General features: G+C 32.7%; 1 protein-coding gene across 5 annotated transcripts in view; it reads right to left on the bottom strand.

Moving 5' to 3' along the window:
• Nucleotides 1-17,078, bottom strand: part of LOC128217714 (QRFP-like peptide receptor) — a 64,421-nt gene that overhangs the window by 35,220 nt on the left and 12,123 nt on the right. For 2 of the 5 annotated variants that reach the window (XM_052925051.1, XM_052925052.1), the window contains exon 1: nucleotides 34-719. The exons of 1 other annotated variant lie outside the window; for it this stretch is intronic. In XM_052925051.1, the coding sequence (XP_052781011.1) occupies nucleotides 34-436 (403 nt within the window). In that variant the 5' untranslated portion in view covers nucleotides 437-719. Of the gene's footprint in view, nucleotides 1-33; nucleotides 720-10,335; nucleotides 10,998-17,078 lie in introns of those variants that run through there. 2 more of the 5 variants (XM_052925048.1, XM_052925049.1) reach the window with 2 other exon arrangements.

Here is a 17,078-nt window from a genome sequence, read left to right as displayed (position 1 = left end):
AGAGAAAAATCCCAAGAAAGAACTCGATCCTACCTTGAGCAAATGAGTTAAATTTACAGAAGAAGTTTCCTAGCACCCATCCTTCCGTTATATCGTCCACTACTCGCACCCAGCAGCAGAAACCGGTCACAAGCAAGTCGGACACTGCTAAGTTCACAATGAAATAATTCGTAGTCGTTTGCATTCGCTTGTTGTGGGCGACCACTACTATTATCAAAATATTTCCAACAAAAGCGAATAGAATTAGTACGGAATAAAGTGTGATCTTTACAATCATTTCCCACAATGGCACCTCCTTAAAAGGAACAGGGTATTCCATGTTTCCGTACATTGACTGGTAGTCGTAAACGTCTGACGAATTAATGCCAATTACCTTTCTTAATCCAACATTGTATTCATAAAATTCAGACGATTCATTTTGCGTTAAAACGTCCATATTTGAAAGCGTCGTTTCACGTCAGTATTTATGCACTTTTACACTTACTTCGCTTTCTATATAAATATCAATTTATTTTAAATGAGGTCTCATCTCTTCTGTTGCACTTTGATGCTGCTTACATTTGGTATTTTCTTATTATAATGTTCAAATAAAATATCAAAACATTATCAAGAAATATTCAAGTTCGTCCTCCTAGTTACTTATTGAATAATGACTTTGATACAAATGGCAGAACTTTCATTGCGAGCTTCACTACTGATCACCTCTCAGCTACGTTGCTTCATCGCTTTCCGATAGTAATACAAAATCTTGCCACTTGTATCGCATGTTTGCGCCGAAACTCTTTACGTCAGTATTTTTCTTGGAGCTCATTTCAATGTCGGAAATGGCTTATTTTTGTAAGTGGTCGAAATCTCTAATTGTGCCAATTCAAGTACGTAGCCATTTGCAACTTTGTGTGATCAAGATATACTGCTTCTACTTATGACTTTGTAATGAAAGGGATTAGATATGTCTATTTGATAACTACATTCTTAATACGTATCTATTAAAATTGGAAAGTATTTCCTCGACATTCTCTGTCATTTAAAGGTTTAATCTGTACTATATAGTCAATTCAGATCCTTGCATTCATTAATACTTACTACATATATACTAAATTAAAGCATTATATAAAACTGTTTGGTTACTAGAAGAAAAACATTTATGTCAAGATTAATGTTATTAGCATTAAATATTGCAAGGGAAACCATGCAATGCAGCCCTTTTGATACACCGATGAACCCCTAAACATTAAATATTTAAGGTTATAAATACAGGATATGCAATGTTATTAATGGGAATGGTCTAATGGTACAGCTGTCCACATTACGTACAAGAGATTGAGGTACCAATTCATATCAAGGAACTTTCGAGTGCCTCAGTACTGGAAACGGACTAAAGCTATGAACTTTCATCTAAAAATTAAACGCTGAATCACATTACTCATAAGTCTCAAATAAACACATTTTTTCACCATTATTGGCATTGGGCTAAGGCGTTTCTGATTGGGAAAAATTGGTTATATTAACATGATTTGTGAAATCTTACTTTGCCTAAAAATGGACAAGAACGCTTTTAAAAAGGGCATAAAAATAATGTTTCGTAAGAAAGACATAAACTCTACCACGCTAAATATAACTGAACGTCCAGTTCATGGACACCATAAAAACGACGGGGAATAAGAAAATTCTAAACAAAATAATTGGTAATAATATTTTCGCTTTTCGAAAAAAAATACCATATTTATCAGGAAAAAAACACCAATAAAATAAGTTATGTTTTCATTCCAGACTAAACGGAAGGGAAATAATAAACTCCTGTTTTTCTTTAAAATATTGATATTTCATCTATCAATGCACAAACCTTAAATTCTCGCTACGACATGTTCTACTATACTATTTTGACACGCCAGAAAACTCAACTCGACGGTAATAATGTTCTTTTCTAATTATTTTACGAAGGAATTATAATGCAAAATTATGTCAAACGACGCGTGATTGTGAATATCTCACACTTACCACTGGGATATTTATCAGTTTTTTACTGTCATGGGATTTGAAAGACTGCAAAAACTGACAGGACAGTTTTATTTATTTTGTGTATATTTAAATGGGAACTGAACGCCCTCGAGCGTCCCGGGATTGTGTTTGATTTCAGTTGATTCCTTGCCGTTCGACAGGAACCATTTTGGTCTGGTGCGTTTATGGGATTTCAATTCTACACAAATCAACCTGCTATGAAACGATTTTTAAAATTGTCAAGATATAATTAAAATTAATTGTACTTTGAAAATAACTGTTTCTAAATAATTGAAACAAATCAAGTTCAGAAATTCTAAATTAAAATATAAGTTGACATTTTTCCATAGTTCTTGAACGTTATGATTCGTTCACACACTCGAGCTCATTATTTCTCTTATATCGCTTTATTATTTTCACAGTTACACACAGCGTCACGTTTTGTTTTATTTAAAAAATATTATTTGTTAACCTTATTCATCTTCCTTTCCAGGATGGGCATATTTATTGAGAAGATAATTATAAATGCCTCTTTAAGGGAGTGGTACAGGTTACATTTAGCTACTGAGGATTTTGGTACTTTTCAGCTTACGAGTTTTCCAGTCCTACTTTAAATTAATGTTCATGTGCTTATCTTGAAAAATGGAACCAGTGTAGTTTTTTACGTTCGGTATAACGATAAAGCAAAGTGTTGCTATTTCCATCGTTGAGAGATATGAAGTTATTGTAACAAGCTGTTGAGACTATTTACAATATTGAATAAACAATATCATCAACACTTGCAAATAAACGATTTAAACAAAATAGACAGACAGGAAACACCAATATCGTGTTTGTTTCGTCACGCCTTGTTAAAGATAACCCAGCAATATATGCGTTATTTCATTAAGAAATAGAGAAAAAAACATTCTTGTCTAATCTTAATTAAATCACGCACAGAAGTTGAGCCTAGGTCTTTGACGAAGCATACATTTTTGTATTTGATTTCTCGTCAATCATTTTTTATCAGACAGGAACACGTCTATGACATGACACTGTATAAACAGAACGGCACAAACAAACACGTCAATATAGTTTATGAAACCAGAGATAACAGAAAAATGAATTATATATATTCTCTCACACAAACTGTTACTTACGAATACATATAGAAAATGATAAAAAATAATTGGACTTTTATCTGTGAGCTTCAATCAATGAATCGCTTATACGTAGGTCGAGTATATTTTAATTCTAAGGCAATGCTGTTGTATGGGTTGTTTAAGTAGACAAACATGTAAAAATATGCTTTGAAATAGTTAAACGTTGTTAAGGGAAAAAGGCGAAGCAATAGCAGTTTTACTAAGTTAGCGGATTTGGCTGAGTTCAAGACTCGCTTGTTCAAGCATCGTGTGTTAGACCAAGCTTTACAGAAGATAAATTAATGTATGCGTTAAGAAATATACCTCTAAAGTTGAAGAAAAGTACTTCAAAATTAATTGCCGTCACTTTGTCTAAGAAAGAGGCCACTTTGCCAGTGTATCACTAAGCAAACTAGCAACTCAAATGATAGTCCTTTCTACACCTAACATGAAACTATATGGACCTATCCATTATTAAAGTGTTTAAAAGAACAATGATCGAGGCCAAATCGACACTTAAAGCGGGACACAAAACGTCACAAACTACATCATAAATCTAACACAAACCACGTCAATATCAAAATAGTGTTATAAAATTATTGGCTACCACCTAGTAATAGATTATCTGTCTTCCGTTTTGTCTACTAAAGTGCACTAGTGAATTGTTATTGAAGAATAAATATGGTCTTCTTTCGATGACTAATGGATATCTTGTTTTTGAATCAAAATTACCTACAATTTTATAAGTACCTTAAATAAATATTTGTGAACATTTTTTTCGGAAAAAAACTAAATGTGATATTTCAATTTTATGTGCTGCTGTCTATTGACAACAGTATCTAATACCTGCTGTGTCTTGAAAGGTCATACTTACAATTTCAGTACAATCGTATATGACATTTTCTTTGTACATTAAAAACCATTTTGTAGAAGCGCTGTGATATTTATTTCGCTGACACTACTCTTACTGCCATTACATTTAAAGTCTTACGACTGCTAGAATTATAATTGGAAGTGTTTTATGATAAATATAGAGAGCAGAACAAATATATCTTGGCAATTTGAAAATTCAAACCAACCGATCAACTCATTTTGCTAAAAATAAATAATGCATTGACCTTCGTGCTCTACTATCATACCATGAATATGAATTAACATGTTGATTATTTATCTTCTTAAGTAAAACGCTTTTAAAACTAGTTCAATGGTATAGTATTATTTATTGTTATTTCAGATCTGGTAAAGCTTAAAAACGGTCATTCTTTTTTGTATCTTTTAAATCGATGCCGCATGTACGTATTTCACAGTACACATTTGAATTAACAATGCAAACGCTTATAATACTCATAGTTGATCTTGATGGTGCCGAAGCTGCACAGAAGCACGACCGAGTATTTTTTTTTTAAATTAACCTAACGTAGGAATGTCAAAGTTTCTTTTTTCCCAACGTTTCAATCATAGCGTTAGATTTACGACATAAGTTTATTGCTAGAGGTTAAACTTATCTCTGCATTACATATTTCCTCATTTAAAATAAATGTACTGATGGCATTGTTGTGTAATGACTCTAGGTTTCAATAGGTGCCCTATTATGTCATAAATAAATTATTCTTAAACCTTCTTAAACCTTCATTTAAGGAATGAATTGCAGAGTTGATGTCATTATCGGGGTATGAACGCAATTGGGCTGGTCTAAGTGTGTGGAGTCCGCTTACTTTGACCAGCCCAATTTCGTTCATATTCCCGATAATGACATCAACCCCGCAATTCATTCCTTATATTTACACCGATAGTTCATTATTTCATTCAAGAAACGATAAAAAATTTTTTTTATTTCATTTAAAAAGACTTCCAGTAATCCATTCTTACCCATTCTATAAATAGAACGACCCGACTGTAGCCGGAAACGTTTTATCAAATGACGTCACGATGACGCGGGAAAATATCAACCACTTGAAATCAGTTTTAAACGTATAATTGAAACACTTATGGCAACGATACATTAAACATTTCATAATTTAACAATTTCTTAAATGTTTATTTATATTTTACGGCACCTGCTGACAAAATACAAACAATAACAAGATGAAAAATGTTCATGATGTGCGTTCATCGATTGATAAACGCAATTGCCGAAAGGCAGTTCATTTAAGGAATGGAAATTGAGGTGTACATATGACGTTTTTTAAACGTTGAAACATTTGGTGCAAAAGCACTGAGTGCGGAGTTTTAATGTAACACATGAACATTTATTTTTCATTTGCAGATATGCTCGCTCAACATTAGGATGAATTACTCACAAGAGATTGTATCGCACGGCTAACATAATCTTTTACAGAAAATCTGTACATTTGATGGCGCATAGAATATAATGTCAGATTGAAACTTTAAACGTTTAACGAGATTTTAAGTTTTTTTTTACGAATTACCAAGTCGTTTTTATGAGATGCGTCAGTCATTTTAACAAGATACGTAATTCATTTTAACGAGGTAGTCAGTCGTTTTAACGTGGTACAGAAGTCTTTACAACGAGTAACTATATTGTTCTAACGAAGTCCTTTTACCGCCGTAGCGTGCTATAAATCTACTTGAATTATGCCTGTCTGAACCGAACAAATGTTTTCTTTTGTACGTACAATAAAAGGTTATCGAAGAAAGCGTTATGTAAGTCTGTCATGGCGCTGGTAAGTTTTAAAGGTGTATTGCGAAGGAGTGTCTAATGTTTCTTTTTATCGGTTAGTGAGAAAGAAATGCACGTAACAGTGAATGTCTCATTATTTAACCTAATTAAATGACTGTTGGAACTATTTTCGACTTCTTTTTTGTAAAGGAAAGGCATGGATTTCGTCAGGTTAAATAATGTCTTACTATTTACTTTCTTGAACAATAATCAAAATAAGTATATCAGTCTTTAACCAGACTGCACATGGTTGTTTCGAAACAGCCAGTGTTGACATATGTTAAACTATGTTAATATACTAGAAAAGATAGGAAATATATTAGTTCTGCGCAAGTGCGTGGTGACGAAAAATTCTGCGAAAGTCTTCGTGTATTGAATAATTTCATGATTTACTTGGTTTGAACAATTTTTAGTTCGATATAACATTTACAATTGATTCAGTTCAACATACCTTAAGCATTAGCACTAACAAAAAACCAAATATGTTTTTGCGTTGAAAGAAAACGTGTTAATTATGCACAAAACAATAGTGTAGACAGAATTGAGAAGAAAGCGTTCAAACTTATGCTATGTCTCGCTTCTGTAAATCATTCAGGCTGCTTATGCTGGTGCGATGGTTGCAGTGATTCGAATAAATATAAGTCTGTTGGTATACGGTGTATACACTGGATTGTAAATTCAAGATGTTGTAGTCTGTAATCAATGAATACGAAGGAAGAAAGGATAGAGATAGAAAAAATAATATTGGAATGAGCAATAAATACGCATTGGGTTTTCCATAATTGACTATACCCATATGTTAAAACCTTAAAACGGTAAAGTAAAATTTTCTCTGCATTTCATTCGATTTTATTTATTCCGATATTTTAACATATTTGTACTTGAGATTGGCAGTAAATGCATTTTAGTTTCAATTTCACTTTAATGAGTTGTATGGCATACGTATATCATTGACCAAGTCTATCTCATTTACACATGAATAATGCATCAGCATATCAAATAACGTGATCTTGTAAATAATTTAACTTCTAATATGAAGTTTATACTGTAAAAACGAGACTTTCACTACAATATGCAAATTTAATTTCCAGATCAGGATACTAGAGAGTACAAGAATTATTATTAGGTTGTTAAATAGCTTATATTCTGACAGGATTTATTTGTTTTTAAATTGCATTGGGACTGTACCCTGATCATTTGTGATCTGGAAAATATAAGATTCACGCAGTTGGGGATTGAATTGCAAATAGATTTTTGAATGCATAAACACAACGAAATTATGTGAACTCGATGAATAAGCATATTTTTACCTTAACTTTAAAATTCAAAAATATGCTTTCATTCGATTTTTCGAATGCATTTAAATAAACAACTTTAATGATAAGCCGGATATTGTTTGCAGTTATTGTTTTGAATCAAACTTATTAGCAACTTACATACTATGGTCGCACTTGTTAGAATTTACATAGCGAAATTCTGAATTTTGATAACAGCGCTTATTCTTTAAGAATAAATAGGTAGGAAAGAAAATCATTTCAGCTCATGATGACTTGCAGAGAACTCGTAGTTCACTTACGTGGTCCACTTACCATTCCAAGACGGTAATCAAATTACTTAAAAATAAAGCTAATTTGATGAATGTGAGGTCTGATTGTGGTGCTTGTATTTGTGTATTAAATGTTGATACGTTAGTGTCTTTAGAATACAGCCTACATTTCAGCCACCAAAATTGCTGGTAGGCAATTAATAAGTACTAGACTTAATCAATTAGAATGTCAACTTTTGCGTCTATTTAAAGCCTTCTGTCACTCATTCGATACACCTTTACTGCATCAGATTTTGCATTGACAATTGTTCAGCCAATAAGCTTGTTTTCTAAGTCAGTAAGATGAACTGAAGTCATATCTGAATGATTACAAGTGCTGGTTCGCTACGCGCTCTCCGCCCATTCTGAATTATTAATAATTTACTTCTAACTTTTACCTAGTAAATTGTCGTTTGTTAACCTACTTCAACTGTATACTTCGAATTTTATTGTATTATTGCTGAAAAGAAATCGGAAAGTGTAAGGGATTTTTATATTTAATTAACTGAACCGCAATTTATAATTATTGTAATACTGCTATGGCCACACCAAGCTGATGTTTCGTTCCGCGATTCACCTCACCTATTTCATGAAAATGAAAAAAAAATGTGCGACCGCACCTATATTTCACTACGAACCAGATTTATTTTTGATAGTTAGATTATCAGAATGCTGCAATGTCATGGATTATATTTTTCTACGCAGTTTTATAGTATTGGTTATATAAAGGGAAGTAACCGACGCGTTGAGTTTTATATACTAATCGGTTAAGCATTGATGTCAGTCATTTCCAATATTTCTGAGAGATGGCGGCTTCCAGTAAATGTGTAACTGTACTGACATTTTGTTTTCTCATTGAAATGAAAATAAAACTAACTATTTTTCATAGGCAATATTTCTCTCAACAAATACCTATGATTTGACTGTGAAATGTTTGCCATGATGATAAACACAGAAGTTGTCGCTTGTCCCAGCTTTTTACTAGCTTTAGAGTATTTTTATAAAAAGTATTCCAGTCAATGAAAGTTTACTCATAACTATAATATGACCTGATGAAGTCGATAATGACGAGAATAGCCTTTACTCAACTAGAATATGTTTTATTGCTCGGTCTGAATAGATGGTTGGAAATACATATTGATCAAAACGGACACACATAACAATTTTGCTCCAATATCTGATCACAAATAGCTATCAGTACAGGGAGCGCTGGTTCGGAGTTAAATATACTTTGATATATTCTTTTCTTTAACAACATAATCTGGCATGTTTCCCTGACCTGTAAAGTATTCTGAACATACCCTGGAACTGCTCGTTTTTGTACAAATATGTCATTGCATCAACAATGATATTTAAAATGAAATTAAAACAAGAAATTGAAATTAAGACAGACTATTATACTTACAAACGGTTGCAAATGATGGTCATTTGATTAAGGTAGATAAGTTGTTTCACACATTTTACCAATTTGAAAAGCCAAGTTGCGTATTTATGAAAAGTCATCGTATTTAAAATCTTTTATAAATATCCAAGTAATTTGGTCTCAATTTCTGTGCTTACTCAAAACAATTGCTGGAACCATTTTTTTCTTTTAGAGAATCAAGTTCAGGATTTGCTCAAATCGGTTTAAGTGCAAAAATGTTACACAACTGTTCTTTTTCCTATTGATTGTAAGAATTCTTTTTCTCTTCGCTCGCTTTGGATTTTATGAAAAATGAAACACTTGTATCTTATGTTGTTTCGCTCGCTCGCTTCACTATTTGTTGGCAAACATCCATGGAACAAAACATTAATTTGGAAAGAAATTGGTTTATGAATTTATGGTTGGAGTCCTCTGTACTTGAGAAAGAACAATTATCACGTATTCAAAACAAGTACGTGATGTCATCCAATTGTTTTGTTTTTTACTTAATATAGAAACGTGCTTAATTTCAGTTTACTGTCCATCATTTTGAGAATTAAGCACGTTTTGTCAGACGTGATTTAAGCACCTTTCAATCGACATGCATTAAATCATATCCACTTTACCTATTTTTAGAACACACTCTAACCACTTGATAATAATTGTATTGGCAAGAAAGACCAATTTGTTTAATTGCAAGGTTATTGTTAAAATACGTGTTTTGTATTCTAGCTCATCGAAAAGGTTTTAAATCAGAATATTATTTAGTAGCATATCCATTCAATGTTTATTTGAATAGTTCTAGCTGTTCATTTCGGGCAAATCATCTGCATTGTAACATTTTGTCATCTGAGAGACTGTTAAGTTTTTCCTTCCTTGATAATCCCAATAACTCATATAACAAAGTCATCCAGTTACATTGCATATGGATGCATTATGGCATTTCATTATAATAAAATATCAAGTTACGTTCCAAGTTAAAAACGATGTAACATATTATAAATTTTATTTTTGGAAATTATTTTACTTGTCTATCTGTCAACATTTTTACCTGAAAGCCGACATAATAAAAGGATACGTAATACATCCATTCTTTATCGGGCCAGGTGGTCAACTGAGCTTTTCTGCTACTTATTTACCTTTACTAGAACTAAGTATGGAATTATTTTATCCTAGCTCTTTTCTTTAATTGTATTGCTACGAAATAAAAGATGTTATTTGATTACGCAGTGATATACACAAATATCAGAGCAAACAAGTGCTTGGAAAGAGATGATCTGTAAGCGACAATGAACTTACGACGTTGTTGCTTAGCAAATATGACCTAAGTAATGTCTTTTTTTGTAAAATGCATGCTGCTGAAAAATGCAGTGGTCACTAATTTATAGCCAAATTAACATCATCGTAAAATGAACATGGAAAGCAAATGATGAAATTAAACAGATGGTGTATATTTACAGAATAGAATATTCCCAGCACCCATTCCTTCCACTTTAAAGGAGTAAATAAAATGTTACCTACAAGGTTACCAACAACCTTTTTGCCATACCTTGAGTGAATGAGTTAAATTTACAGAAGAAGTTTCCTAGCACCCATCCTTCCGTGATGTCGTCCACTAGTCGCACCCACGTACAGAAGCCGGTCACAAGAAGATCGGACACTGCTAAGTTCACGATGAAATAGTTCGAAGTCGACTGCATTCGCTTGTTGTTGGCTACGACCACTATTATCAAAATATTGCCGACAATAGCTGAAAGAATGATTACGGAATAAAGTGTAATCTTTACAATCATTTCCCACAGGGGCACTTGCTTAAAAGCAACAGGGTATTCCACGTTTTCTAGATTGTCAAATATGGACTGGTAGTCGTAATTGGTTGACGAATTAGAGCCAATTAAAGTTTCTAATCCAACAGTGTAGTCGTAAAAGTCAGTCGTTTCATTTTGCGTTAAAACGTCCATATTTGAACGTGTAGGTTCACGTCAATGTGTCACAGATGATTGCACTTTTTATTTACATTATATTATTTTCAATAACTTTATATCATCATTTTCGTTATACTCTGATTCGTGTCACAAAATTGAATCTCCGAATCATAATATTGATAACTATCAAGAAATGTTGACGTCTTTCCTCCTTGTAACATATTGAACATTAACTGTACGCGAATGTCACTATAGTTGCCTCCCAGCTTTATTGTTTCATCGCTTTCCGATAGCTATACCACATATCTCAACTTGTATCGCATGTGTTTGTTAGAACTGGGATAACCAACTCTAGACCTCAGTATTTTAGCGGGAGCATCTTTCAACGTCGGAAATGGCTTGTCATTATAAGTGTTCGATGTCTTTAAAACTGCCAATTAACAGAACGGTGCCATTTGCGATTTCCATGTGATCAAGATATATTGATAAGACATTGAGACATGTCGGACGACTCAATACGTACCTTTTGGAGCTGGAAAGCTTTTCTAGACTTTCTCTGATATTTGAAAGTTACATCCTTGGTCCAGATAAACAGCCCGATCAGAGCATTATACACATAAATACGCATACTTATTAGAATTAAGAATAACATTTTTTTGGTAATTAGAACAATGACTTGTGTTAGACATTGTCAAAATGAATACTATAAATACTTGATATTGTTAGGGGAACAATACAACGACAAATCGTTTCATATAATGATAATATATTGAACACTTAGTCTTAAATCTTATTTTAACAGGTATGAAAACGTTTTTGATGATGAAAGTGGTCTAGTGGTATAGCTATCCGACTCACATGTAAGGGGTTGTGGATTCAGACTGTACTAGAAACGGACTGTTGCGTGATTTCATAAATCAGCTTTCATCACAACTAAAAACAACAACACTATTTAAGTGTAAAATAAAAACATTTCTGCTCGGGAGGAATGCGTCATTTTGACCTAAATTCGAAATTTTATCTTTGCCTAGATAAAAACAAAACACTTAAAGAATATGCAAAAAAAAAAAAGAATTCACCAACTCTTCCGTGCAAAACTGGTTCGACTGTCCATGTTTCAGAAGAAGTAAGAAAACGATATGGACATTGAGAAATACAAAACAAAAACAATGGGAATATTATCTTCACATTTGTGAAAATAATACATGTTTCAGCCTTGGGAAACAAGGGAATATGGCTAATTTTCTGCTCAAGATTTATCACAAAAATACGAACACACTAAAATACGGTTTCATTTATTTTAAAGGAAACAAAATGGAAGAGAAATAAGAATCGTTTGATTTCGCTGAAATGTATTCAAATACGTTTCTATTTCTGGATAATGTATCCCCCCCCCCCGGACACACAAGAGATACTGACCACGACGAATAGTTATAATTATGTCGAATATATATTCTAATTTATTACTATATGATTAATGCAACATCATATCAAACCACACAGGATTGGCAATACCTTAAACCGCCAAGCGGTATAATTATAAGTTTCTTAATGTCATAACAACAATTAGTATTTGGATAATGTACATTTAAGTGGGAACTGAACGCCCCCGAACGTCTAGAAATTGTGCTTGATTTCATAAACCCTTACACTTTGACAGCAGCCATTCACTTTTTTGCGTTCAGGGGATTTAAATGCGCCCAAATTATCCTCCTTCGAGACGATGTATGCTTCATTCAGCTGGAATTAAAGCTTGGATTGCCAAATAAATATGCATTGTATGACGAACAGTGTGATTTATGGTGTACACTTACATAAGCATGACTTAACCTTAACTCACAATTGTAAATAGAATGATGTTTGTTTCATATGTATTGATTAGTTGCTTTCAACTGAGGAAGACTAAAAAAAAACGCATTGGAGCTTTTGGAGTTTGTCTTTGTTGTGATGTTTCAAAAATGATATCTAAATAATTCGCAATAATTATCAAATTTATTTAAAGCTAATTGGCAAATCAGCATGTTGCGTTTGGCCATTGACATTGGAAATATGTAAACCTGATCGCCAAACCATGAATTTATATATGAACATCATACATTTACAAATATGTATTCTAGATAAAAAACGATAGTTTATCATTGCGTTATACATTAAGAAAAACAGGATTCTTTCGCCAGTATTGGTTTTGAATGAAATGAATTTGTGTAAAAGGCTTGCATTCAAGTTAAGCACAATCCAATGTCCGTTCTACCTGGAGAATAATACAATCGTAAGTTTTAAACATCAATACAACAGACACTATGCCAGCTTAAACCTGTTGAACACACGTTGATAGTTTAACTTACTTGAAATAACAATGATGTTGAAGGTCATATTTCCTCACATGAGTTGAAATGTTTGCATAGTTGTTTTGTTCTGCGTTCTTATTTGTGCCAATGTTTTCTTTCGTTGAATATGAAATTATTTCTTAAAAATAATTAACCGCTTTATAATGTTCACAGCTGGACGCACAATGTAACTTTTCTTTCATTTCAAACCCGCATTACTTTTAAACCCGTTATAAAATTTGCGTTCCAGGAAGAGTTTTTTTTTAAATAATCATGAATTTTACAATAATGATGAAATAGTATAGCTTTTTCGCAGATTCTGAACATTTTATTATATACGATGTTGGTGCCGTTATAGTATACGAGTTGACACTTTCTACTTTACAATTTTCATAAGCGTCCCTTTGTAGCAAATCATCACTTCTTAAGCAACCTGTATACTTTTCCATCATCGGTAATGACACACATTAAATCAAAGTGTTGCTTTTTGCATCCTTGTTATACTAAGAAATTGTTGAAATGATTTATAATATTACATACAAAATATCATAAAAATATTGGAAACAGGCCAGAAACAGTTACATCTTGTTCGTTTTGTCTCACCTTGCCAAAGGTAACCTATGCAAGTATGAGTGGTACCATTCATAATTTCTGCAAATACAGCTTTAATAGGCATTGCCTTTTCTGAAAAAAAGCGAGCATTGTCGAGCGTCTGTGCGTCTCTGCACAATATTCTGATTTTCTCTTGCCAAGAAATATGAAAAAAAACAAACTTATGTGACTTTAAGCATTGCGGCGTTGATCTATTTTTAAAAAAGGCTCGATCATGATTAATAGCAATTTTTACAAGTCTTCACCATTGAACTCAACGTCTGCCACGTTAATATAAATGTGTGTCATATCAGAAGGTACCAACATTGAACGTTCGTCTTATAAACATAGACATATTTTATCGACATCTCAAGAAGGCCCCGTGTCGAAGTATAAAGATAAATATAGAATGACGTTTTCTGAAATTTATCTAATAAACACATCGACACATTGATCATGCCACTCCTAATTAATTGATTTGGGTCTTTTTGTGGGAAATCATCACCATATTCAGTTTCAGACTATTCATATTGTTATGTTTGTTGAATTTTTCTTATCGCTTTGCATTTTTAGATGAATTTCACAAGTCATTTAGGTCTAAGCCAACATTGTACGCGCAAAGTCATTTTCACAATATAATTGTATTGCTGGAGGAAAAACAAATATATCTTTTGTCGGCTAATCTCCGACCTGGAGACAACGCTTCAGCATTGTCGTGCCTTTTAGATCATTATAACTACAGTGTGGCAAATAAACAAACCGTTGGCGTTGTAAAACATAGAATAGACACTATATAGTATTGGTCTGAAACATTTAATGGGGGAATTCAACATTAACAGGGTTTGTTTCAGAAACCTCATCAACGCGTATTTTAGTATGGAACGTATACATCTAAATTTAAAATCCGTTAGATATGGTCGTACAACATTTATCTATAAGCCAAAATAATTATTCAAGATGAAAGAAATCGCCCGATAAATTACCTCTGTTGCAAAAATTAACTTAATTTAAATGCTACACATGCAAATTCATTCAAAACTTCATTTATTCTCCTACAACAATTTGATAAAGTAATTACTATCAGGAGCTATTTTTGTTCGCAGTTTAAATTCTTTTTGCGAATAAAATATGTATCAATGTCAAAAAAAAATGCGCCATTGTTTAAAAATAGCATTATGACATACGTTTAACATTAAGCTAATGTTCATGACGTAGATAAACTTATATGATGCATAATCGAATGATTAAACGATGCTGGCATAGTATGAACGTTATCTCCAAAACACTACCACAATTTATTTACAGCACGGTAAGCGGTGTGAGCGCAGTATAAAAACAACCCCAAAACAATACCACACTTCATATAACATCACTGTTTAAGGCGCAAGCATTGTATCATAATAACACAAAACAACATCGCACATCTTAAAACAGCACTGTTTACGGCACTACCCAAAACAAAAAGGCACGTTACTAAAAAGCATTGCATCTTGAAATATGCCTCCCTTAAGCAAATTAATAGTTTCTGAACGTAAAATAATAGTCAAGAAAAGAAACCCTTTTACAATCAGGCATGACGTGGTTTGCTTAGAAAGTGTATAAAGGAGCTAGCGCAGAGTGTATTACAGGAATATAGATGACAGCGAATGTGCAATGTCTAAAACAACTAATTAATCGTACGCATTGTAATCAACGTATTTTCTGATAAAGAAAAGTCACACAATGGACAAACGCGTACATAGTGGCTTCCAAAACCTTTATCCAAATTTACATGATTTTTAATCAGACTGCACACGATTCGTACGAACCAATTATTATTATTACATGTCTAGCCGCTGTTAAGAGACTAGTTGGGACTTGGAAGTACATTGAATCTCCGTGAGGGCTGCGCGTCTAAACTCATCGCAAGTCAAACTCAACTCGTTTGATTTTTGTTTGATAGGATCAGGAATTTTAAGGATCATACAATGGTTTAAGAAGCTAAACTTGTTAGCTAAACGCATTTTTATCATACAATAAGGATTGTAAAAATGAAAATAAGTTTCCATAGATTTATCTTTTTTAAGTGTCATATAACTATAAGTCTGCAATTGTTTGAGGTTTAAAATTGGCTCAAACTCTTGCTTATCAATACATTTCGATGCGTGTGTATAGCTCACTTCTGCATAATGTTAAGTCTGTTTTCAAAAGGCGTCGAATTACATTTATTAAGAGTAGGATTTAACTTATCAATGGCTTTCTTTTGCTTTTATGACAAGACTTTAGAATAATGTAATCATTTCGTATTGCAACACATGTCAATATATAAGAAATCCTCAAAGTATGTGTATTTGTTGATAAACAAAGTCTTCTTTATTTTATGTCCATGTACTTCTTTCTGTTATCTAATTTCATGTAAATGTATTTGTTATGCACATCACATTTATGTATAAACGAATTACAACGAGCGTAACTATTCTTAAAAGTAAGTGAGGGAAAAATAGTTCATTCATATGCATTCAGTTGAACAGCCAATAAAAGGCACAATTAAGGCAACAATACACGTTAAAGCAAATATCAATTTGGTTCATGGACACCAATCCGGACAATTGAGTTATCCTCCAGGTCCCTCCTAAAAGTATCTTTTTGCCATATGGGAATACTGATACCGCCGGAATCGTCTATGTGAACCATTTCAAATGGTTGATTCAGTTTGTTTGAAAGTGTATAAGTGATTCAACTTGAACTCCAAAACATTTAATTCAAAACCTTTCATATTTATTTTAAACAAGAAAACAGGGAATATTGTGTTATGGAAATAAGGCATATCATTGGCCAATTTTTATTTGATTTGCGCAGCATAACAAATAAAACGGGCTTGTCAATATTTTAATTTCCGTATAAATTACTCCCCAGTTTATAATTTGAAGAAGAGAAAAATGCTGCAATATGAAAATGTAGTTGAAAGATCAGGAAGAGTTAAACAATTATTTTCAGGTGGTTAAAAACTTCTTCCATTTTGACAGGATTCATTTAGGTTTTCAATGTCATTGTAATTTTGATACTGTACTCGAATAATTTGTGTTTATGACACTTTAAGAACAAAGCAGTGGGGCTTGAATAGAGGTTTAATTTATAATCATCGAACGGATGTATACCTCTTGAATAAGCACCAGGTCAACTTAGTTAGTACTTAGAATAAGCACCAGTTTACCTTTACTGCGTAAGTTGATATTTTATGTTTATCAAGTAATAATTGGATTTGCATGCGGCGAATTTTCTATGCAAACAATATTAATTGATTACCCGGATATAATAACTAGTACGTGTTATTAAATAAACTTGTTAGTCAACACCACAGAAACGCCTGTAATTTTTGGAATTAATATATAAAAATTCTGGTATTTTACAAACAGGTTATCCTATATACAATGTATTAATAAGCGCACTTGATTACCTGCTGAAACAAA

This window comes from Mya arenaria, chromosome 14 (assembly GCF_026914265.1).
Source record: "Mya arenaria isolate MELC-2E11 chromosome 14, ASM2691426v1".
NCBI lineage: Eukaryota > Metazoa > Mollusca > Bivalvia > Myida > Myidae > Mya > Mya arenaria.
Note: the sequence above shows the minus strand (reverse complement) of the source record. Positions and strands in the feature narration are given on the sequence as shown.